Source organism: Aulonocara sp. 'chitande type north' Nkhata Bay, linkage group LG23 (assembly GCF_057382095.1).
Source record: "Aulonocara sp. 'chitande type north' Nkhata Bay isolate Kocher_YH1m ecotype deep benthic linkage group LG23, A_spYH_male_GT1.1, whole genome shotgun sequence".
Taxonomy (NCBI): domain Eukaryota; kingdom Metazoa; phylum Chordata; class Actinopteri; order Cichliformes; family Cichlidae; genus Aulonocara; species Aulonocara sp. 'chitande type north' Nkhata Bay.
The window spans coordinates 23,775,207-23,798,997 of NC_141365.1; the positions used below are offsets into that span (position 1 = coordinate 23,775,207).

Here is a 23,791-nt window from a genome sequence, read left to right on the forward strand (position 1 = left end):
CTGTTCACACTAGAGCACATTTGCTGTCACATTTTATTTGTAGTGTGAACAACCAGACAGAAAAGGAAAAAAGTGGACTGTGATCTGAAGTTTGAAAATCAGATTAAGGCAGTGATAAAATCTAGCTTCTTTCAGCTCAGGCAGCTGGCCAATTCTTTCACGGCAGCACTTTGTGACAGTGATCCACGCCTTTGTTAGGACTCGGCTGGATTACTGTGATGCACTCTATATCAGAGTCAGCGCATCATATATTACTCATCTACAGAGGGTGCAAAATGCTGCAGCTCGTCTTTTAACTTGCACTTGAAAGTTTGAGCACATTTCCCCTATTTTAGCTTCACTTCACTAGTGTCGCTTTTTAGGATTCATTTTAAAATTCTTTTATTTGCTTTAAAAGCTCTCCATGGCCTTCCTTTTCTTTTCAAGACTGCTTGAAACGACACATCAATGGATCAGGTCTTCTTCAGGATCCTGCTCCTGCTGAGCTTATCTACAAGTTTTTGCAAGTATGTTTGTGTGAACGAGGAAAAGACTCGGGGTGAAAGTTTGAGTTATTGTCGGCAGAACTATACAGACTTGGCCCCGGTTAGTAATAAACAGGATAATGAAAAACTGATGGAGCTCTTTCCCAGTGTCAATGACGGTGTCTGGTTTGGACTGGAAAGGAACCACTCAGACAAAGACAAATGGCTGTGGTCAGGAGGTGGAGCGTTGACCTGGATTTTCTGGAATACAGATCAACCTGACAACCGAAATAATGAAAACAGTGGTTTTATAAACAAAAACGGCAGGTGGCATGATGCGTATCCAGGTAACACAAGACCCTTTTTCTGCTACAGAGCAATAGTGGTGAAGCAGGAAAAGACTTGGGAGGAAGCTCTGGAGTACTGCAGGAAGCACCACGAGGACCTGGCCAGTGTGGCATCTGAGACCGAGATGCTGCTCATCCAGAAAGAGCTGAGCAAACATAACACAAAAGAAGTCGTCTGGATTGGCTTGCGCTTCTTATCTGAGGACTGGCTGTGGGTAGACAGGGAGATGATGGATTACGAGGCCTGGAGTCAAGGGGGAAAGCCACTGTGCCCGAGTACTAAGACGAAGTGTGGTGCCTTACAGGTGACACGAGGGACTAAGGGTGTTTGGGAGGCTCATAATTGTGAGGAGAAACTACAATTTATTTGCTACTGAGCTACTTTATTTCATAAAATACATTTAAATCACAAATTATTTGCTGTGTTTAATACATTTTGGTTATTTTTCTCATCTCTGTCTTTGCATTTTCCCTAATTGATGTGTAATTGTCTCATTTCTATTGTGTGACAAAGTCAGCATTTCATTATTTTACAAGCACTATCTATTATGATTTTTGTTTCATTGAGAAAAGCATGAAAAACAAAAATAAAAAAAACATAAAAATAATATGAAATATTTTCCAGATTTTGTTCATAATATTCACCTTTTCTGTACTTTCTTAAACACATTTAAATATTAAAAGACAAAAATAATAAATATTCAGACTCCGGTATGTCACACCAGTAGTTCAGTAGCACTAAACTTTCTATAATTAATTTCAATAAGATTAGATCAGGGTCTGAGGATTCAGGGGACCACTGATTAAATGTTTGGGCATTCTAGTCTGGCATCTTCCTTCATCACCTGATCCACCACACCACCAGCCTCTCTTGACCCAAGTGTCCATGACGTGGCCTCAGGTCTCATAATACAATTACAAAATCAATCACACACCCATATGTCGGCTTGCTTCACTAGGACCGTGGATTCCCCGGTTGGGGAGCTTTTCAGCACCTCACCAGAGACTCCAAAAAAGGTGCATAATCTGTGATGGCACTCAGTTCGTAAGGTGCAGGAAAAACATTATCTCGCCCACTATGGACAAACTCTATGTGCAGCTGGGGGGCTAAAAATAAACTCACTCCTGTGAACCCCCTCACCTGACAGTCCTGTGTCCCTAAATCCAGTTTAAACAGGTACAGATTGAATTGCCTTTGACTACCGCCAAATTCAGAAAGTACCAGACCGCTATGGTGAGTGGTGCGTCCATAGAACAGACCCGTACGGTTTGTTAAGGCCGAGCCAAGCCCTGTGCATTTAAGATACATTCCCACTAAGCAATATCAAATGAGGCTCCAAGCTTGGCCTTCATGAATGTCAAATCAGCCCAGATGATCCCTCCAGGTAATTTTTCCATGCCAGGGTCTCTCTAATCAAACTGGTTCTGGGTGAGGGTCAGACTAAGAAGTCAGTGTCTGAACCCATGTATTAAAAAAGCGCAGTAAAAAAAAAAACACCCACATGCCTTTAACGTAATGTATCTGTATTGCTTTAATGTTTTTATTTCATTTTTTTCCTCAGGAACAGGTAAGCCATGACAGCATAATGTAAATGATAAGCGTAGACAAAATCTGAGACCCTTTTGCACATCCATAGTAGAACATTCATACAACATACAAGTCTCATCTGTACAAGGGGTCACAGAATCTTTTTTTTTTAATTTCAATGAAACAACAAGGTAACTCTTGACTCAAAGCCAACAGGTACAATATAGTTTAGATTTTTTTAAATTGTATTTCAACATTTAGTTCTTTAGTTTTTCTTTTCAAATGACATTGATTTAAGTGCACTGTACCTCTTTGCTTTCAATAAAGCGCCACCGTACATTCCTAAAATCATTAACGCTGTAAAAACTGCAAAGCTGTGACAATGAAACATGGAAATTTGTAAGGAAATGAAAGAATAAATAAGAATAAATAAATCAATGACTCTCAAAGGGTGGGGGGGGACACCTTTGGAGGTCTGACAAGGCTGCAAGTGCAGAGCTTTAGCATCACGATGAGACATGTCTGACTTTATCTACCTCCAGCACTGACGTCTATTTGAAATTTAATGTTTTGGTAATTGAACAGAACTTCATTGTTCTTCTTTGAGATGGGCACAGTGGGACTTTTCAATCTTAAGCAAATACATTTTGGAGACAACAAACGCCTGCCCACCCCCAAAATACTTTTGTCATTGCAAGACATCTCAATGTCTTGCTGTCTTGCAATTATTTAATATCGAACATCCCATAATAACCTGGCTGCTCAAGTTGAGCTAGACTGAAAAATGAATGAAACACAAAACAAATGGAAACTGAGAAGCAGCATGCAGCAAGTTAGCATAGACGTATGAATCTTTGGCAAAATTATAACTGTAACTGTCACGGATGCATAAAAGCTGTTTTCATATTGCATTCGAGGTTGGCCTCCTCCTTTTTTTCTCACACATTTAAATGTAACAGCTTCGATATGTTTGCCTTCCAAATGTAAGGAAGCACACTCAGATATTTCTGTCTACACATTTCAGACCTGTCTCCTTTGCGCCCCACCTCGTTTGGGAAGAAGAAGAAAAAAAACAGGCAGAAAAAAAGAGTAATACATGACAAGGTGAAAACAAACATATACATGTACAAAGTAATGTACACCATATATTCAAACGCATTTCAAAATCGCCAGACTTTGAAATCATTAGCCAAAATAAGTATATATCTTTTTTTTCTCACCCTATTAGGTAATCTTCTTTATCTAGACTGTACAATATATGTATATATGAGTAATCATGAGGGACCAAAGCAACAAAAATAAATACTTTTTTTCGCTATGTCACCTTTCAAAGTAGTATCTATGTACATTTATATCAATATCAATTTTTTTCCCCTTAGCTTATTGTGAATGGTTGAGCGTGTGTTCAACAAGCAGGCATTGCGCACAGTGTGGAAACTTCTCATGTGTTTTTTTTTTTCTTTGTTTTTAACACTAAATGGTATCCAGATGTAAATTTTGACAACACCGTGGAACATAAAACTGTCCTTGATACAGCGAAAGGTAACCCTGGCCCAAATGGACTGAAAACTAAATGAAAACAAAGGTAAAAACATAGCATCTCACCATCATGTGACTACTTCAACAGTGGGTTGTTCTACTTCCTTTTTTTGTTTGTTTCGTAGGACTCTGAGAAGAGTACAAAAAAAGTTTCTATTTCATGCAGTCTTTGACAAGTCATACGGCGTCAGAGTACTCGTCTAAAGGTTTTTAGTTTTAAGCACATGGCATAGAATGATTTCAGTGATGTTGGATGTCACTATGGGGGGGGTGCATTTTGGGACAACAACATGCATAAAGAACAGTGCATAGGTCCAGGTCATTGGGCCAGTCCCTGGTGATTTCCAGTGTGTTTCAGTGGCAGCGTCTATCAAGCAGTTGGTGATGACGAAGTCTGTGTGACTCTGGGAGGAAAGAGTCTTGGCCTGAATCAGCGGCTCCACCTTCTAGATAAAACAATCCCTCTGTCTGGCATGCAATTGCGAGCTTGCCGATATCAGGTGGATAATCCAAGAAGCAAGGTTTTTTTGTGTTTTTAGAGAGAGAAATCAGGCTCGGACTGGATGCTGAGGTGATGCAAAAGTGGCTGCACTGACACAAAGTTCGGTGACCTTAGCGTGGCATTGTTTTATTGTCCTTTTTTTCCCTCCCCTTTTCTTTTTTTTGTTAAGTCTGGTCTGTTATGTGCAGTTTAGATCAGTCGTTTCACTGCAGAGCCCTTTCCAACACATAACAGACCTGGAAATGGCCACTCTAAGGATTTCACAATGACTTTTGTGGAAGGTAGAAGAGTCAAGCTTAAAGATCAAGCTAACATGCATAATGTCTTCAGACAGTTTTGCTAAAAGCCATCAAGGCCAACATTTTTTTTTTACTCCTGAAGATGAGTTCAAGAAAACAGATTTTTTTTTCAATGTTTCATCTTTTAAAAGGAGGAAATAATAATGGCTTAACAGCTACATCATTCTCACACTTGTATTGCAGCTACCTTTGGTAAATCAATCGACAAGAACAACAGAAAACCCTGAAACATCCACTTCCTTTTATGTTCCCTGACTAGACTTTGCATTTTTCTTTTAGTCTTTAGCTAAGTTCTCCAAGCACAGGTTACCCTGTCGATAAATCTTCTCCCTCCAATGGCTTCCATGTTTGTCACATGCTTGCTCCGCATCACACATCCTCTAGCTCCAGTTTCGATCCACACCAAAGCCTTCAAACAGAGACTACTTCAATTAGATCAAAACAAACCAGCAAGGCAGAGAGGAAAAAACAGAGAAGGAAAACAAAAACCCAACATAAAACAGAAGGAAAGGACTCCATCCAGCCCTGGCAAAGAGGACACCAACAATGAGGGAAGATTGCAAAACAGCCACTGCCATTTGAACGTTAAGGGTTTCATCGCTGCATCATTTTAGAGACGAAGCCGACGATGGCGGAGGCGGGCTGATCTGGGTCCAGCTCAGCAAACAGGTGGCTGACATTGTCTGTTGTGCTTCCTTGTTTCCTTGCCACAAATCCAAAAAGCCTGAAAGCAAGAAAAACATATATTATACTTAAACAAAGGCAAATGACTCTGTTATCACAAGTCATTAGTCAGCAAGCAGTTTGACAGTCTACTTGTTACAAAAGTACTGTGCCAAAGTTAAAAACAAACAAACATGAATGCCTTTCATAACAAAAATATTCCAGTGTGCTTCAGTGACAGTGTCTATCAACAGGTCCAAATATAATTAAGGTGACCTTGAACAACTTCAAATTCATGCTGGGGCAAGCATCAAAAAAACATTTTGCTTTTGCAACTTTGGCAGTTGATATCCTCAGTTGCTAAATGCTTGCTAGGTGTGTTAAAAGAAGAGCCGAGGCTTTTCTGAGACATTTTGATTGCATTAAACCAATGATGTCATCTATTTTTCACTAAACAATCAAATTTCTCAGTTTCACCCTTGGATATGTTGAGTTTGTGTTAAAAGTTTCTGTTAAATTTAAAGTTTGATGTGTCTCAACCTTTTTGCCAGATAAGGTTAAATACTGTAGCTATTGGACATCTGGAAAAGGAAACCAAACAATATTTTTTTAAGTGGTTAGTGAAATGAATTCAGTTGTTTATGACGTTCAGTACACAGATAACTCTTTATACACATTTATCTTTAAAGCATGCAAACTTACCTCACTGAGCCGCCTCCTTCTTTGCCCCATCTAAACAAAAAACAAAAAATCAAATACAAAATACAATAAAAAATATAATTTTGAATTAAGTAATTACACTAATCATATATATATATATATATATATATATATATATATATATATATATATATATATATATATATATATATATATATATATATATATATATATATTCAGTACATTAAAGGAAAGTCTTACTTTCTGTCCTGGGGATCAATGTCACAGTAGGTTACCGTGTTTATTGGATAATGTCTTCTAAAGAAAAGCCTGCAGTAAAAATGAATGAATGAATGAATATAAAATAACATTACATTAAAAGACCATGCTTGGATGTGAAACATTGCACAGGGTATCTCTTGGTGTTTGCTGAAAAATGCTGTCATGTGATTACTGGTTTACTGGCTACCACTAGAGGGTGCAAAATTACTTTTGCAGTAAACATTTCTTTTTGTTAGGGACTATCATACTAATATATATAACAGATATAACAGACCCTTATTAAGACCATTGTTAATATTAGAGTTACTCCTGAACGTGCTTACTCACTTTCTCTGACTGTCGGTGAGTGTGATGCCCTGTGTGGACACTTTAAAGTGGACGGTGGTGGCAACGGGCAGAGGGTTGGTTGACAGCGTCTGACTAATTGCCTTGGCAATTGCCTGAGGCCCAGTGAGCGATTCCATGTCCACAGAGTTGATGTAGAGAACATTGCACGCTAGAGGTAAACAATGGAAAAACACTGCTACATAAGAGAAGATCCTACAAAAAAAACAAAAAACAGTGTGCATGCAGTTTGTCTTAAAGTGATGGAAGCTGTAGTGAGGATAATTAAAAATGCATACAGTGAATAATGTTATGACACAAGTTATCATGCAACGCATATTTTTACATAACATGCATGAATTTCAAGTTTTTTCCGAGTTTTATTTAGTTGTAAAATTTGTTAACAGTGACTGAAACCCTCTGGGAAAGAGCACACTCATATTCAGTAAAATTCCATGATGAAGCAGAGCAGTGCAAACCAGTATTTACCATGGGCTTCCTCAGGAACCTTCTGGACTGTAAAGTAAGGATGACAAGGTTGTGTAAGCAAGTGATCTGATGTTTCTAAAAATAAAAAAAAAGTTTTTTTCTTTTTCTTGAAATGCACAAATTGTCCATTCAGGGACCAGAACAGGCCTGATTCCATTAGTCTGTGCCACAACTGGTGACTGGCCAAACAGTTTCACATATATCTGATTATAAGCTGGTCTTTGTCATGCATGCGCAACATATCTGCAAAAGAACAGCACACGCTGACATCCAAATGCTGGATGTTAAACTCCTCATTGTGAGTAAAGTGACAAATTTTAAAGTAAACCACATGGGAACCGGCACTAAAACATTTGCAGCAAATCTAATCCCACATAAAATCACCATCATCCAGTTGAATATGGATATTTTAGGGAAGCAAACAAAAGCAAAGTGGCTAAAACTAAAGCTATCCAGAGTCCGGCGCAAGCCATATGCTAGCAGCCTCAGTATGAACCTCAGTATGCCTGCGGAATAAAAGCAGTTACGAAAAAAAATTTATGACAGAAGTGAAAAGGAAAAGGTGTTGATTTCATGTTGGCTGTTGAATTTATAAACATATAACTGTTTTGTTGTATGAATCTCTTGCAACTGGTTTTATTTGGCAAGCTGAAATATGTCAGGTAAAACTAGATATACAGGAAGTCATTTTAATTATCTGTATCTCTTTCCAGTAGGTTATTTTCAGTTACTTCTGTGAGACAATACCCGGTAACTTACTGTAGTTTTGGGGGAAAATTTTGTAAGTTTAAAAATTTCTATTATTGCTATATAATTTAGAATATTGCATTGAAGAAAATGTGATTTTGTTGTCATTTTTAGTTTTAAGAAAGAAACCAGAATTAAAAAAAATGGTATTGGCACATCACACTTAAAAAAAAGAACTAAAAAATTGGAAATTGGAACAGGCCAAGAAAATTGCAATTGGTGCATCTCTACTTTTCACAAAGAGTTAGTTTTTGTAGAATCATAATTTATCCCTTTTTTCTTCTAGTAGACTTCAGTGACACTTACCCGCTCCCTGCTTAAGAAGTTCAACAACTGGATCAGTTGGTGTGGTGAGTTCTAGTGCCTCTTCATTTGGGTCTGGAGAGACCGAATAGAGTAGATGTTATATTTTTGCATCTGAATACAATTACTTGCAGAAAATAAATTGTAAAGTGTAAAATAAAATTGACATTTTTATCAAAAACATGGAAGTACCTATCAATAATTTGGTTTGTACTAAAAGTCTGAGTGGATTCCCGTTCCATAAAATGTTAAAGAAACTAAGAAAGTAGAGTTAAAAAAACAAGAGTTACCTTTGGTGGGGATCATCAGTTTGCATGGCAAAGCCAGTGGGGTCATTGAGTGTTGGTACACCAAAGCAGAAAGACAGCCTACAAACAGAAAGCAATGGTCTCTCTGTCAGACTGGATCAGTCTGATATTAAATTAAATTTCAACCTGTGATTTTGATGTTGCAAACAGAAAAAAAAACACCAGCAGAAACTCACCAAAATAGGGTTCATTGGGACAGCCCTTCAGGCGGACACCTTTGGGGTTTGTCTCAATCAGGAAGTGCCGCACTAGCTCGTTAGTCATGTCACCAACTAAAAGAAAGACATACTCAGCTGATCCAGCTGTTGGAGAAGGCAGATGTTTCACAAGCAAGCCAAGAGCAGAGTGCGGGAAGCCTTTACCTTTTTTGTTCTGCTGGACAGTTGGTGGTGGGCAGGCCACCTTCATAGCCAGACCATAGGCCCCTCTGAAAGAGTGGCTGTCCCTTATGACGAAAGCCCCAGGCTCCCTGTCCTTCAGCAAACTGATGGCTACAAGAAGAAGATGAGGAGAATAAAAAGAAAAGCAATGATGAGAGGATGAGCAGCTGAAATTGGTTGAAGTTCCTGACTCTCACCTTGCTCTCTGGAGATGTCTGGCTTGTACCAGTACTTGGAGGTGTCCTGGACAAACTTGACATTCATCTTGATGTCAGGATAACCGTCTGTTTGAATGAAATTAGGTGAAGAAAATCAGTGATATTTAGCCCATGAGGTTCATGAAAGGTATTAAAAAAAAAAGTTCCCTTTTACCGTATATAGACTTGGAGACGTCTGGGAGAGTGTGTGTCCCAGACAGGTTAGGCGTGCTGCTAACACTGATCGGTATTGGCATCAGGTTCTTGTTCTCCATTCTGTCTGCATCTCCACTGGACATGTGTCGCTTTTCTGGCAGCTGTGGGGAGACTGGGAAAGCAGGCGTGGCAGGCTGATGGATGCCCCCCTGGCGAGAGGCAGCGCCCAGCTCATCAGGCGTACTGTGTCCACTCGTTGCCGTGCGGCGCCCCATCAGAGGGCTAGGTGGCACACCGGCAGCTGCTGTTTTAGGGTTTCGGCCAATCAGAGGACTTGAAGGAACACCAGATGGAGGTGGGTGCCTGCCCAGCAAGGGGCTGGCTTGACCCAGGCGTCTCTGCAGTGCAGGGCTCGGAGGAGTATTGGTGGCCACTGTGCGGTGGAGGGTGTTAGGGCTGCCGGGGACTGTGTGGACGCCCATAATGTTGACCTGAGATCCGTCTGGGGAAGCAGATCTGTGGGGGTGAATAGAGGCGGGGCTGTGTGGGACGGCATCTGAAGAACTAGTTCTTCTTCTACAATCATAAAAGTGAGAAAAGGTATGTTATTGTATTTTTGTACCTGATCCTTACACCGAACATTAAATGTGATAAGGATGCTCAAGCTGACTTGATGTTGACATTTCAGCACTTATTCCAGTTCGTAAAATACATCTTGTGGATGATATCGGCAGCTCATATCTAAGTAACCTCAATGAAAATTACCCCACTGTATAATGTTATTATTATTATTTTAAAAGCATTATTAGGTCTTTTGGTTGGTTCATCGCCCTCTGAAAGGATCCTAAACATGAACATATTGTATCAGTTTCGGGGGTGGGGTTTGGGTTTTTGTTAAATAGTGGCATTGAATATGCATTCATTTTTGTCTGTATCTGTGTGGATAGTTATTTATTATAATCTGATTGCCATTTTGAATTGAATCTGCAATTTTGACTCTATTTAGCTGTTTATGTGGATTAAATATAGATAGAAAACAGAGTGACTCCATCTGTGCTCAGTCTTTGATACTAAATTAATAAGGCTATTGAACTTTTGTTCAACTGCTCGCCAATGCAATGATGATGCTAATCTGTAAGTTCAACGAGAAAGATCTGTAATCACTTATATGCTTGCTTTCCTGGATGTTTGGCTGCTAATCTATTCTCAGCATCACTTTCACTTCTCTACAGCATCATACTGAATGATGACACCATTGCTTTAGTCCAGTGATTCCCAAAGTGTGAGCTGGAGCCCCCTAGTGAGCTGTGATAGTACTGCAGGTGGGTGCAGTAATAACAAAAATTCAGTTTGAGGTACTGGTTTTATTTCTATCACTGCTGGGATAATGCTGCGATACATCATATACAGGCCACATGAAATGTGACTGGTGATTGTTCTCTAATGAAAGACATTATACACAGGAAGTGACGTGGAATTTCTCAGTGTAAATCCTTACAAGCAAAGTCTTGAATATTTAGGCTCTGTCATGTCTTAAATACTTTTCGTTATGTTATTATGCTAACACAGCACTCAGACTGCTGGTTTACTTGTGGTTTTTAGAAGTAGATGCTAGGACTCTCCATGATGCACTAAGCACTTCTTTTTCACTCACCTCTCTTCAAACACAGTGTGTTTATATGCATCTACAGCATGTTATTAAATGTTTTCTTCTCTTTTCTATCTTTTCTGTTTTGTCCTCATGTCTCTATGCTCTCATTTCTTTCCTCTGTGTCCTCACACACTCTATAACTTGTCTGGCCCCTCCCTGAGCGTGGTTCTGTCAAAGCTCTCTTCCTTTTAAAAGGGAGTTCTTCCTCCCCACTGTCGCCAAGTGCTTGCTCAGTTAACCTGAATATCTAATTTGGGTCTCCAAGCTATCTATATGCATGAAATGAAGTACTTTCACAGCAGTATGTCCCCATATGTGTCAATGTATTAGAACCGGAAACTTTTATTTTAATTTAAAATTTGGGCTTTTCACGCTCCAGTTGCGAAATCACTTTATTTTAACCTCAATCACAAGGGTTCTTCAGAAACTTTCAGCATCATACTCCGTAAATGACATCCTGGATATGAGTATAAAAAAAAGAAAAGTAACATTTGCTTAATATGTATAAAAAACATGTACAGGCTAAAATTTTTATCCAAGAAAAATAAGTGACAGAAGACTCACCCATCAGTGCTGTGGATGGGACTGCTGGAGGAGAGAGGAGCATTCAAAGGTTGTACCCTGGAGTCGCCAAAACCTCGATTATCTGCGTGTTAAAACAGACACACACATACATGTGTACGGTCAGATCGGTTTTTGGTGCATCACGCAACAGTTGGATGCCCTGAACGAAACAAGACAAATCAGTTAACAGGCATCAGAAGCTTGGAAAAGGCGAAACTGACAGAAACAGGAAATTAATCAAACATCAATCATCATAAAACAAAGACAAATCCATGTATAGTCGAGCACAGAAATATCAAATATGGGTTTGGTGGTGCCACAAAAAGTAAGCTTACCTTGTTCTCCAGTATTAGAATGAAAGTCTGACCACAAGAAGAAAAAAGAAGCAGACACCAACAGAAGAAGAGAGGGTGTGTGGAAAAGGAGGAGAGAAGAGAGATGCACTTGAGCTCAGAGCAAGAACTGTTAGCGTCGAAGCATTTGCAGGAACAATTCTACACACTAGAGGGCAGCAAAGTATTAAAGCAACCTTCTACTCAGTCAGCTACAGTATGACATAGTGCAGGGATTCTGTGCACTGTACACTTCTGTATAATTATCACTGGATGGCTAAAGTGCTTTTAGTCAAATCTAATTATGATTTGGGAGATTCAAATTCTTTGGATGCAAATACTGAAAACCTGAATGTTGTACCATGAACTGAATATCATTTTGTATACATCATCTGTAGTATATATACTGTCAGTTCTAAATGAAGACAAATATATTTAATGCTGGTAAACTGACCTGCTGCACCCTGCTGATGAGGCTTCAATCCCAGCGGTGACACAGGAGTCTTGCTCAAATCTGGAGGAGAGCGAGCTACGAGAAAGAAAGAGATTCAAAAGATTCTTAAAAATTTTGTATTTGCAAAACTTTCTCATTAGTGATGACATATGAGAATACGTAATAATGTACCCTGACTAATACAAGGAATGAAAGCACAGAGGTTTTCCCTTTTGCAAAAGTATGATGCAACATGGAAATTCATCAGATGGTGGATTTACATGTACGAATATGTAACACTTGAAGGCTCATAGGTGTCAAACTCTGGCCTGCGGGCCAATTTTGGCCCGCAGCCTAATTACATGGTAATTGCATGGTAAAGGGTAAAGGTGGGCAAATATGAATGTTTGTGCAAAAGAACACCTTCTTATTAGAACACTTGTGAGTTCAGGACTAATGACAGGAGAGAGGACTCTGGGGTTCCCAAATATCAGTATCACACAGACTGTCTGAACACGGAGGTCAGTGCTATAACTGAATTGAGTACATATATTTTGGGGGCAGTGGTTGGTGAGATGACTTGTAAGTTTGATTGTTTTGACTATAAAAACACACCTGGTTTGATGGAGGCAGTGAAAAGGACAGATCTCTTTTTCAGTGTTGTTGATAGGATTATAATTTAATGTTAATAGCTTAAATATATCCTATGTTATCCCAAACCTGGAGAGTTTTTCAAAGATTATAAAATACACCTAAGTCCACATTACTTTATATTTAATTGCACCAACATGGCCAAAGAATAAAATGACAAAAAGCAAAAGGATGGAAAGATAGAAAGATAAAAAGCAGAAGTAATAAAGATTGTTTCTTTCAGCCCTCACTGAGTTTCTTCTCTTGACCTCTACATTTGCATTTGAAAGAAATCACTAACAACATGGAAAATCCTTCTTTTGATTCGTTTGTCGGCTGTGAAGCAACCCCTATTAGTTGCTCTTTCCCAATAACCTCAGGCTTCATGTCTGTGTCTTTCTTTGATATATTTGAAGTGCATTGATGACAGAAATTTAAAGAAATCAAATAGCTGTTGAATTTAATTAAAAATATGGAGACCAAAATTACATTCCTAGAAGACCACCCATATGGAAAGGATATATATACATCTTATAAAGTTTGTATCTGTCTTGTATGAAACTTGTATGAAAAGCATACAAGGGTGAAAACACATATAAGGTCCCTTGAAAAATTATATAATGAAACTTGTATGTTTTGGATACTTACTAAAACAATATATGAAAGTAATGAGAAAGTGGCCACTTTCATGAGTAAATCATATGTTTTTACTATTTCTTTTCCGTAAGGGCAATGTTGGACGAGGAGTGCACAGAACAGACATAATAATGAGTGTTTAAGAAAGACTTTTATAGTCTGTTTCTTTCCTTGAAACTTTGTTCTCTCTTCTCCCTCGACAATACTGATGGGTTGAGCGAATGACAGACCCTGCCTATGCAAATCATTTCTGTCAAACATCTCATAGCTTTGACACTTTGGGTATTCACAGCTCGCAACACTCTTTGAAACAAAACAATGATGGATCAGGTCTTCGTCTGGACCCTGCTCCTCCTGAGCTTTTCTGGAACTTCTAGCAAGTACAGTGGGGCAAAAAAGTATTTAGTCAGCCACCGATTGTGCAAGTTCCCCCACCTAAAATGATGACAGAGGTCAGTAATTTGCACCAGAGGTACACTTCAACTGTGAGAGATAGAATGTGAAAAAAAAATCCATGAATCCACATGGTAGGATTTGTAAAGAATTTATTCGTAAATCAGGGTGGAAAATAAGTATTTGGTCAATAACAAAAATACAACTCAATACTTTGTAACATAACCTTTGTTGGCAATAACAGAGGTCAAACGTTTACTATAGGTCTTTACCAGGTTTGCACACACAGTAGCTGGTATTTTGGCCCATTCCTCCATGCAGATCTTCTCGAGAGCAGTGATGTTTTGGGGCTGTCGCCGAGCAACACGGACTTTCAACTCCCGCCACAGATTTTCTATGGGGTTGAGGTCTGGAGACTGGCTAGGCCACTCCAGGACTTTCAAATGCTTCTTACGGAGCCACTCCTTTGTTGCCCGGGCGGTGTGTTTTGGATCATTGTCCAGTGGCGTGTCTAGAAAATTTTTGTTGGGGGGGCCAGGTAGGGGCACAGATTTGGAGAAGGGTGGCAGATTTAATTGGCAGATAATGTTTAAAAAAAAAAATCTACCAACCCTTAACCATAATTCAATAATCCTATAAACCTAATAACCAAATGCACTTTTAAGTCTTATTAGAATGAGATTTTAACCACTACGGTGCAAAGTTTTTAGATACTGCGTTGATAAAGTACAAGAGATACAATCAGTGCTTTGTCAGTGCTTACTCAGCATTCAAGGACAGCAATATTTGCATAGTATTTTTACTGACATATAGTGCACATATGTTTTGGGCAAAAACATTTTTGAAAATTAAAATACGAACATTTGTAACAAACAATTGACAAATTAGCCAATGCCAATGCAAAACTTTATCTGCCTGTTAAAAAAAGAAGATAATCTTCTCACAAACTGGTGTTTGATTTTGAAACAGGAAAAAAGTGGGGAAACAAATGAAAAGACTAACATTTGAATAAAACCTGAAAGCAAGTAAATACTTTCTATGCTGCCTTATGGTAAACTTTGGTAATATTGATAAAGAACAACACTGGCTGATAATAAAATACAGTCAGCTGGCATGGTGACACTGCCAGTATTAACCTGCAGGGCTGGACTGGGACAAAAAAATTGGGCATTTTTACTACAGACCGGCCCACCAGGTATTAAAGCCATAAAGCCTTTGAATGAAAACAAATGCTGTTGTGACAGTGATGTACAGTCTTGTTGGTATATGTATGATTTCTATACATTTTACGTCAGATAAAAACTTTGGTTGTAAGATTTAGATAATTATTTAATAAAAACTAGGTATTTTAAATGAGAATAAGAAAGAAAAGTATTTCTTTGTGCCCCCCTTTCCCTGTTAATGCCCTACCTGGCCCCCTGGCAAAACTTTGCTAGACCCGCCCCTGCACAGTTACCAGCTGTCAGCTACATAAAAAAGGATCCTGGTGTTATTTATCTCTCAGAAACAGTTCATAACTTCAACTCATTCATGTCACCTAAAAGGTAAACCTGTTTCTCCATCACCTGTTCAGCTCTGATGGTTCAGTAAGGACATCTCCTGGTTTCATCTTCATGTTTCCCTCTCACCACATATCTAAACCGACATCATGACCAGCAGCTTTACAGCTGTGGCTCCAGCAAACATCAGCTGATACTAGAAATTAATATTAAATACATTCTAACAACAGCTGATCAAGCTTAAACGTGCTGCTGTTGTTTAGCGCAATATCCGCTGGTTTCCTCTTTCTGGCGCAAAGTGGGCGATAAACAAACAAGAGAGAAAAGCCGATCAGCTGATCATTGATCAGTTTCATGATTGAAGTAGCAACAGGAGAGGGAGGGGGAGAGAATGAGAGAAGAAGAAGCAGCTGTGCAGCGTAAGGACAGAATAAATCCAGCTTTGTGTCTTTTTTCCATTCTAGCTAAAGTTCGGGACAAACTGCGTCTCTTCTCAGCTCAATACGAAACGCGTAATATTTTCTCTGAATGAGGGACCATTCCATTTTTAAGGAGCCGTTGGCAACTCTACTAACCTTATGAATAAAATAAAGTTCACTATCAGTAACATCATAGCACCCACCCAGCTGTATAAAAACTCAGTCAAACTGGCTAGAACGCAGTATGAGTTATTGCAACTGACAGTAAAAAGTCAGCAACATGAAAATAAACTCCACCTAAACTTGGTTTATATCTGACCCAGATAGACTGCAGGTCATAACTTCTTACCTGAAGTTCAGTTCACCTGACACTCGGACTGGCGGCTGCTTCGGGTCTCTCCTCCTGCCTCCCCTTCCCTCATCCACCTGTTGCCTCTGTGGAAGCCCCGTCATAGCCACCACCAAACAACGGAGTTATTTCTACACATCGACCTGCATCTGGCCAATCCACCACCTCTCATTGTTCATGCCGTTACAAAAAAAATAAGTCACTTGGGATATGCCCGGTATGCCCGATGGCCAGTCCAGCTATGTTAACCTGCAACCAAATCTGCAGCTCCATACAGCAATGTTACGACTTAGATTATATCTTATAACTCATAACTCTTATGTTAGCTGCCCTCAGTAGCATACTGTCTGAAATATTCCACGGCTGCAATAATTCTTTAAGTGTTATTTTTTTCCTTGGTATTCTAATTTCACCGAAGTTTACTAAATTCAACAAACTTGATATTACTTACCGGGACATTTATTCTGTCCTCATTTTCTTTCACCGAAAAATTGTTTCCTGCAGTGCCGTCTTTCGCGCTTGGCTCTCCTACCTTTGCTAACGTGATGCGCATAGCGCAGAAGCGATGCTGCATTCACTTACACTCGGATATCTGAGCGTCACCGTGAAAACATAATCGGACATTTGATATTTGATTGAATTTTATTGTTTTGCCTTTGGGGTGGCACCTGGGGTGGCCAGTCTGGTTTGGGGGGTGGCCTGTGCCCCCCCAGGCCACCCCGCTGGACACGCCATTGTCATTGTCATGTTGGAAGACCCAGCCTCGTTTCATCTTCAAAGTTCTCACTGATGGAAGGAGGTTTTGGCTCAAAATCTCACGATACATGGCCCCATTCATTCTGTCCTTAACACGGATCAGTCGTCCTGTCCCCTTGGCAGAAAAACAGCCCCATAGCATGATGTTTCCACCCCCATGCTTCACAGTAGGTATGGTGTTCTTGGGATGCAACTCAGTATTCTTCTTCCTCCAAACACGACGAGTTGAGTTTATAGCAAAAAGTTCTACTTTGGTTTCATCTGACCACATGACATTCTCCCAATCCTCTGCTGTATCATCCATGTGCTCTCTGGCAAACTTCAGACGGGCCTGGACATGCACTGGCTTCAGCAGCGGAACACGTCTGGCACTGCGGGATTTGATTCCCTGCCGTTGTAGTGTGTTACTGATGGTGACCTTTGTTACTTTGGTCCCAGCTCTCTGCAGGTCATTCACCAGGTCCCCCCGTGTGGTTCTGGGATCTTTGCTCACCGTTCTCATGATCATTTTGACCCCACGGGATGAGATCTTGCGTGGAGCCCCAGATCGAGGGAGATTATCAGTGGTCTTGTATGTCTTCCATTTTCTGATGATTGCTCCCACAGTTGATTTTTTCACACCAAGCTGCTTGCCTATTGTAGATTCACTCTTCCCAGTCTGGTGCAGGTCTACAATACTTTTCCTGGTGTCCTTCGAAAGCTCTTTGGTCTTGGCCATGGCGGAGTTTGGAGTCTGACTGTTTGAGGCTGTGGACAGGTGTCTTTTATACAGATGATGAGTTCAAACAGGTGCCATTCATACAGGTAACGAGTGGGGGACAGAAAAGCTTCTTACAGAAGACGTTACAGGTCTGTGAGAGCCAGAGATTTTCCTTGTTTGAGGTGACCAAATACTTATTTTCCACCCTGATTTACAAATAAATTCTTTACAAATCCTACCATGTGAATTCATGGATTTTTTTTTCACATTCTGTCTCTCACAGTTGAAGTGTACCTCTGGTGCAAATTACTGACCTCTGTCATCATTTTAAGTGGGGGAACTTGCACAATTGGTGGCTGACTAAATACTTTTTTGCCCCACTGTATGTTTACATTGAGGAGAAAATGCCTTGGGATAAAGCTTTAAGTTACTGTCAGCAGAAATACACAGACTTGGCCCCGGTCAGTAATGAACGGGATAACCTCAAGCTTCAGGAGCTCTCTCACAATCTCAATGACTACATCTGGTTAGGACTGCTGAGGAATCTCTCAGACAAAAACAAGTGGCTGTGGTCAGGAGGTGGACAGGTGACTGAGCTTTGCTGGAAACAGGATCAACCTGAAAACCGACCCAATGAAGACTATGGACTTTTTGATAACAAAAAATGGCGTGATGCACATGCAGACCATATCAACCCTGTCTTCTGCTACAGCACAGTAGTGGTGGAAGAGGAAAAGACTTGGGAGGAAGCTCTGGAGTACTGCAGGGAGCACCATGATGACCTGGCCAGTGTGGCATCAGAAACTGAGATGCTGCTGATCCAGAAAGAGCTGAATAAATATCACACCACTAAACATGTCTGGATTGGTTTGCGCTTCTTATCTAAGGACTGGATCTGGGTGGATGGGCAGGAGATGGACTACGAAGCCTGGGATGAAGGGGGAAAACCATTGTGTCCGCAGGCTAAGATGAAGTGTGCAGCCTTACAGAAGACAGGAGGGCGTCTGAGTAGTTGGAGGGCTCATGACTGTGAGAAGAGACTCAGTTTTATTTGCTACTGAGCTGTTTCCATTGCAAAATCATTTAAAGCCTTTATTTACTGTAGTTTGGTTGTTTATCTTTTTTTTCTTCTATTTTATTTGGAGTTTGTTCTTTGCTGTGTATTTGTTTCATTTATATATAATGAAAACAAAATTACTTAATTTAAACTTCAGCCTCTGTTCACAATTCAGTGTTTTCCAGCAGCCTTTCTTGTGCATTTTTTAATAAAGAAATAAATGTAATTTAGATTCAGACCAACAATTTCTATCTAATGTCTTAGACAGAGTGAGCCTATGTGTGTTGTGGCTATGACTAGGGGATGGAGAATATGGAATATGGAATAAATTCTCACCTCCACCACCTCCAAAGGTGGAACTGTTGGCAAACCTGTCTGTTTCATTGTCCTGAAACGTCTCTCGGTAGCTGTGCATTGGACCCTGAAAGAGATGATCAAGGCACACAGATATGGAGTTATGTCAGGAAGTATAAAAGAAAAGTATAATTAGTCTACAGAAAAATCAACGCAGCTTGACTTGATTAGAGTCAAGACACAATATCATGACAGAGTAATTAATAAGCTAAAAATAATTTAAAAAAAAGAGAAAAATCAAACTAGAATGGATCAACCAAAAAGACATGAAAGCTAAAACCTGCCTCTCTTTAATGGTTTTTGCCCAGAACTTTAGATTGACTAGCAGACATGCCTGAGGGGTTGTACAAGTTCCTACACCATGAGCATATGGGACACATAAAACAGAGCAAGACCACGAAGATATTTAAAAACAAGTAAAAGAAATTAAAATATGGAAAGTGCAGGAACATCAGTGTACTGTGTTATTCCTCCTCTGCAGCGTTCGCAGTCAGCTGTGGGTACTTTACAAAAGTTTTGCGTCATCACATCAGTCAGCTCTGCTTGATATAAAAGCATGCGTAAGTTTCTCTGTCTCACTCAGAGCAAGCAGAGTTTGAAGTTCAAGCACATTTTTCCGCAGATAAGAGAAACAGAACAGAAAGTTAAAATCCAAATCAGCAGTCACTGCTAGTTTGTTGCTTGGTTGGGGTAGGTCTGAAGTCAGAACTTTTATGAACAATAAACAGTCGAGAGCTCGATGTTTTACTGTAGCTCACCTCATGCTGAAGGGGAAATTGTTTAGGACTCTCTTCCATAATACCAGGATAGGCCCAAAGCTGGGCATGAAGTATGACTGTTTGCTTCCTCCTGCACCACCCCAATTAAAAACATGTTGCTATATGTCGCTATAGCCCCTTCGTGCATAAAATGAAACTACTTCAGTGCAAATATGAACTTATCGGCTAATAATAGCTACTTGCGGAACTATCAGAAGCAACATTTCTAATGGCACAATAGAATTTAAAAAGCAAATAGGAGAGAGAGCAGAGACATCTGTCAACTATGTAACATGTGTTGACATTGGATAGGTTGTCCACCAGAAGGCACTCTGCAACTTCCCTTTGGGCAGTGCACAGCCTGCTGACCAGTGCAGAGTCAGGCAGAGGGTAAATGAATAACTACACATAACAAATATCAAGTAAAGGGTTTATTTTCCTTGTCTAAAAGAATATGCATTTACATATTAGAGTTTCAGATTTTTTAATCAGCTGATGCTGGTATTGGTCTTGAAAATCCTACAACAGTCAGCCTCTAGGATTTATCATGATTTTCAGTGGGGACAAAATTAGTGACAAAATCATGTGCTCGTGGCTTAACCATAAAATCAAGTGCTGTACCTCTCTGGGTCTTCCTCCTGGGTTGAGAGCAAGATTGTTGGAAAAATCTGGTGAATCCACTGCTGACGTACTATCATGGCCGCTCTGGTACTGTCCCTCACTCGTGGTCCGACGCCTGCCCGTCTCCTGTGTCACTTCTGGGGTCATCCCTCTGGAACGAACTCCTGTATCCCCCAAAATATTTGAGTATGAGGAATCATCAAATCATTATACCCTTTTTTAACATCTTTTTATGTTGCTTGTGTAGTCCCAGGATATTTGTTCAAAGATGTATCAGCTAAAGAGAAAGCATCCTATCAATATAAAAGGGCAGCATCATTCCCTCTTTAAGAGAGACAGAGCCAGTGAGAAAGATTCTCAATGTTTAAAAACGTGGCTGCAAGTAATAAGAAAGCAGTGGGAAAGGACAAATAATTGGGAAAATGATGAGGAAGCAGAGAAAGTTTCTAGAAATGCAAGACAAATAAAATGAAACGAAGACAGAATTTAAAGGTGGGGTAAAGTGGACAAACCAGAGAAGGAATAGGAGCGATGGCGGTCAGATTGTTGTGGTGTCATGCTTTCACTGATGCCCCGAATACGAGCGTTGTACTCTGTTTCCGGGGAGGGATGTCAAGTGGTGGAAGGGAGGCAGCAGGTGAAGGTAGAGGAGGAGGAGGAGAGTGAGTGCAGAGGAAGAAGCAGTGGAGGGTAGGGTTTCCATACAGTGAAGAGATGGGTTGAATGGAAAAGGAAAAGAAAAGTCAGAGCAGAAATGGATAAATAAAAGTATTCTCCAAATGAGATGACACGCAAGCCCCTAGCTAAAAAAGGAACTTACATTTTTGTTCCACTGGGAGGCACTTTAGAGCTTCCAAATCATTTCAAAGAAAATCGTGCATGCCGACATTGCATGGAAGCTGGGATCTCTGAATGCCTGGCTATTCTTACTCTCACCTCATTTCCACTCTCAGCAGCTCTGCACAGCTCTCTGAGTCAGAGAAGCTAACTTTATGAGTAAGGCTTATTCCTCTAATACAACACCCTGTAATGGATCGGTTATAGAAACTGCACCGCTGGCATTCTACTTGGTTCTTAAGATTACAGAGACTTCAAGATAATGCGTAAATTGTGTTAGCCATTTTGGATATATAAGTTTTGTTGAATATCATTTTCAGAATATCAAAAGTGTTTTAGGCTATATCATATGCTACAAATCTGCTTTACATCTTTATGCTTATTTATTTGCTCATTAGTTTCAGGCAAATCATCCATAATGTTCCCTGAACCTCCAAAACAGAGCATCGCTAATGACTGTATTAACCTGCTCTTTGAGTCCCCTTTAGGGGCTACAACATGCCACCATCAGTCCAACAACCCACAAATACTGACATATGTGTGTTTGTGCAATCTTTTCCTTGAAAACAAGAATAGCAAAAAACGATTTCACATATTCTTTTTTAAACCTTAAAAAACTTGGAAACTTTGAAGCTAATCCATAATAGACGTAATAGATAATCAACTGTAAATGAATTAATTTATGCACAAAAAAACAAAGAACAGCATAATATCCTGCAACAGTTACAAGTCCAGTACCACTCACTCTGTCCCTTCCTTATTCATACACTAACCCCAGACAATATCTTGAAGCCTTACCTGCAATACGGTGTGCTACCAGGCCTTCCAAGTTTAGCGTCTCCTCCTCTGCATCTTGTTCTCTGGGCAACGATGAAGAAGATGTGTCCTTGGGCTGTGGAGTTACAGTGGGAAGGGGTGAAGATGAGGCACTATAGCCTGGATACGGAGACGAGCCCTGCAGTTCTGGGGAGTGTGATGTGCCACTGCTTGGGTGGGAGTTCATGGGCTTCACTGGGGTCTGCTGATTGAAATTAGAATCAGTGGTGTAATGAAGGGGTGCATGGCGAGTATGGAGGTAGGGCTCAGGAGTGTGTGTTGGGGTGATATTTTGGTGTTGGTAGCCAGCATTGGGCCTCTGGGGAGAATGCACTGGAGACTCCATAACTGGGCTCTGGCTGACTCTCCCAGATGAGCGATGGGGCTGATGAATGCCGTCGCCAATTGATCCAGAGCTGTTGTAGCCATGGATAGCAGAGTCTGCTTGGTATGATGGCCTGGCCAGGGTCTGGGAGAATGGCACCTGGGATGAATTGAGGCTGTTCTCACCAGGGGGCGCACTGTGGGACTTAGACATGTGAGAGTTGATTGGGTCTAGGTCAAGCATCAGCATATTTAGTGCCTCGATTGACTGCTCAATGTCACGCTGTGAAGCTGAGGTGGGAAAGTGGGGCAAGCTATGAGTTGACTGAAGAGGAGGACCAAATGGATCGTCTGGTAGGCTATGCTGATGCCAGGCACTGAGACCTCGTTGTACAGCATCCCGGCTACTGGTGCTCCTCTCAGGGGCCCTGGGCATAAGTTTTGGGGTGGTCTCAGGGCTGCTGGCAGGTGGGTTCCCAAAGGACTGTGAACGATACATCCCTCCTCCATTTTGATAATTGTTGTAACCCCCCTGTGGCGATGGTGAGTCCACGGATCTCTCTTGCATCGCTGTAGGAGTTCGTACTCCATGCACCGGCATCTCGCTTCTATCAAGGTATGGCTCGTCGTTCTGGCCACTGACAGGAGTCTGTGATTGGTAGTACAAGTCAGCTGGTGTTGCTTGGCCCTCAAGGGATGAGATGGTGCCCAAACTGTCCACACTGTTTCCCTCTTGACTATTAGGCAGCTCGTCGTCGAGAATATCTGTCTCACGCTCCTCTGTTGAAGGAGCGCCCACTAACCTGGTGTGGCTCCCGTTGACATGCACCTGTGCAGGAACTAAGTGTCGTACTCCTCCTCCTGGACAGGTAGATGTAGGCAGGTAGGCTTGCCGCTTAGTTGGTGCCTCAAGGCCACTCAGAAGTTGGTCGAGCTCTCTTTTTTCTTGCGGACTGAGTGGTGGGTGAGTTGCTGTTGGATTGTTGTGGCTCACAGCACTCTGCACAGACTGGCTTTGCTCATCTGTGCGATCAGTCTTGATCGATGCGGTAGAATTGCCTGAGTCACTGCTCACAGACAGGGTATGGTCGACAGCAGGGAGGGAAGTGTGGCCTGCCACAGGAAGGGTGTGGTCAGTAGTTTGCAGGGGATGGTTGGTGTGCTGCAATGGGTTCTCGTTAGTCAAGGGGTTTTCACGGACTGGGAGGCCATTGACTGTGACAACTCCCTCCAGGGAGTCTTTTTTCCGGATTTGGGCATAAAGACTTCCATCAAGTGGGCCCTGGGTATGAACAACATCTGAAAGAGAGAAAGAGTACACAATATAGTAAACAACATACTAAAATTATGAAACAGCTCTCAACTCTAAAGTTCATGAAATGGAATTAACACAATTAAAAAAATACTTTCATTTAAATAATTTTGTGTTTAGGAAAAAACTGTTTACGTTAAGGTTAATGGGCCCCAATCATCA

General features: G+C 40.7%; 3 protein-coding genes across 11 annotated transcripts in view; 2 read left to right on the plus strand and 1 right to left on the minus strand.

Moving 5' to 3' along the window:
* The first annotated feature begins 447 nt into the window (after window positions 1-447).
* On the plus strand, window positions 448-1,188 carry LOC147301851 (macrophage mannose receptor 1-like). Of its 2 annotated transcripts, XM_086283475.1 has the most exons (2): window positions 448-981; window positions 1,075-1,188. In XM_086283475.1, the coding sequence occupies exons 1-2, from the start codon at window positions 448-450 to the stop codon at window positions 1,186-1,188; spliced, it is 648 nt and encodes a 215-aa protein (XP_086139601.1). The 2 variants fall into 2 exon arrangements, with proteins under 2 accessions (XP_086139601.1, XP_086139600.1); XM_086283474.1 differs by having other exon boundaries at window positions 448-1,188.
* A 1,137-nt stretch (window positions 1,189-2,325) lies between these two features.
* LOC147301852 (tensin-1-like) overlaps window positions 2,326-23,791 on the minus strand; it is a 129,623-nt gene continuing 108,157 nt past the window's right edge. For 4 of the 6 annotated variants that reach the window (XM_086284353.1, XM_086284352.1, XM_086284355.1 and 1 more), the window contains 17 exons: window positions 21,976-23,616; window positions 20,341-20,504; window positions 18,944-19,028; window positions 12,190-12,264; window positions 11,739-11,765; window positions 11,404-11,485; window positions 9,208-9,764; window positions 9,033-9,119; window positions 8,818-8,946; window positions 8,632-8,727; window positions 8,438-8,515; window positions 8,151-8,222; window positions 7,098-7,124; window positions 6,612-6,780; window positions 6,264-6,332; window positions 6,045-6,074; window positions 2,326-5,403 (listed from right to left, as the gene is read on the minus strand). In XM_086284353.1, the coding sequence (XP_086140479.1) occupies window positions 5,274-5,403; window positions 6,045-6,074; window positions 6,264-6,332; window positions 6,612-6,780; window positions 7,098-7,124; window positions 8,151-8,222; window positions 8,438-8,515; window positions 8,632-8,727; window positions 8,818-8,946; window positions 9,033-9,119; window positions 9,208-9,764; window positions 11,404-11,485; window positions 11,739-11,765; window positions 12,190-12,264; window positions 18,944-19,028; window positions 20,341-20,504; window positions 21,976-23,616 (3,518 nt within the window). In that variant the 3' untranslated portion in view covers window positions 2,326-5,273. Of the gene's footprint in view, window positions 5,404-6,044; window positions 6,075-6,263; window positions 6,333-6,611; window positions 6,781-7,097; window positions 7,125-8,150; window positions 8,223-8,437; window positions 8,516-8,631; window positions 8,728-8,817; window positions 8,947-9,032; window positions 9,120-9,207; window positions 9,765-11,403; window positions 11,486-11,738; window positions 11,766-12,189; window positions 12,265-18,943; window positions 19,029-20,340; window positions 20,505-20,852; window positions 20,934-21,975; window positions 23,617-23,791 lie in introns of all 6 variants that reach the window. The other 2 variants (XM_086284357.1, XM_086284356.1) reach the window with 1 other exon arrangement.
* LOC147301853 (macrophage mannose receptor 1-like) lies at window positions 13,753-18,939 on the plus strand. Of its 3 annotated transcripts, none has more exons than XM_086284360.1 (2): window positions 13,753-13,814; window positions 17,933-18,939. In XM_086284360.1, exons 1-2 carry the CDS (start codon window positions 13,753-13,755, stop codon window positions 18,609-18,611), a joined length of 741 nt encoding a protein of 246 aa, XP_086140486.1. In that variant the 3' UTR covers window positions 18,612-18,939. The 3 variants fall into 3 exon arrangements, with proteins under 3 accessions (XP_086140486.1, XP_086140487.1, XP_086140485.1); XM_086284361.1 differs by having other exon boundaries at window positions 13,756-13,819; window positions 17,938-18,939; XM_086284359.1 differs by having other exon boundaries at window positions 13,756-13,816; window positions 17,929-18,939.

What these genes read in the sequence shown, in the direction of transcription:
- LOC147301851 (XM_086283474.1), top strand. Translation starts at nt 448, where the DNA reads ATGGATCAGGTCTTCTTCAGGATCCTGCTCCTGCTGAGCTTATCTACA.
- LOC147301853 (XM_086284359.1), top strand. Translation starts at nt 13,756, where the DNA reads ATGGATCAGGTCTTCGTCTGGACCCTGCTCCTCCTGAGCTTTTCTGGA. An exon ending in TTCTGGAACTTCTAGCAAGT is followed by an intron (nt 13,817 to 17,928) that starts ACAGTGGGGCAA and finishes ACTTTTTTGCCC; the next exon opens with CACTGTATGTTTACATTGAG.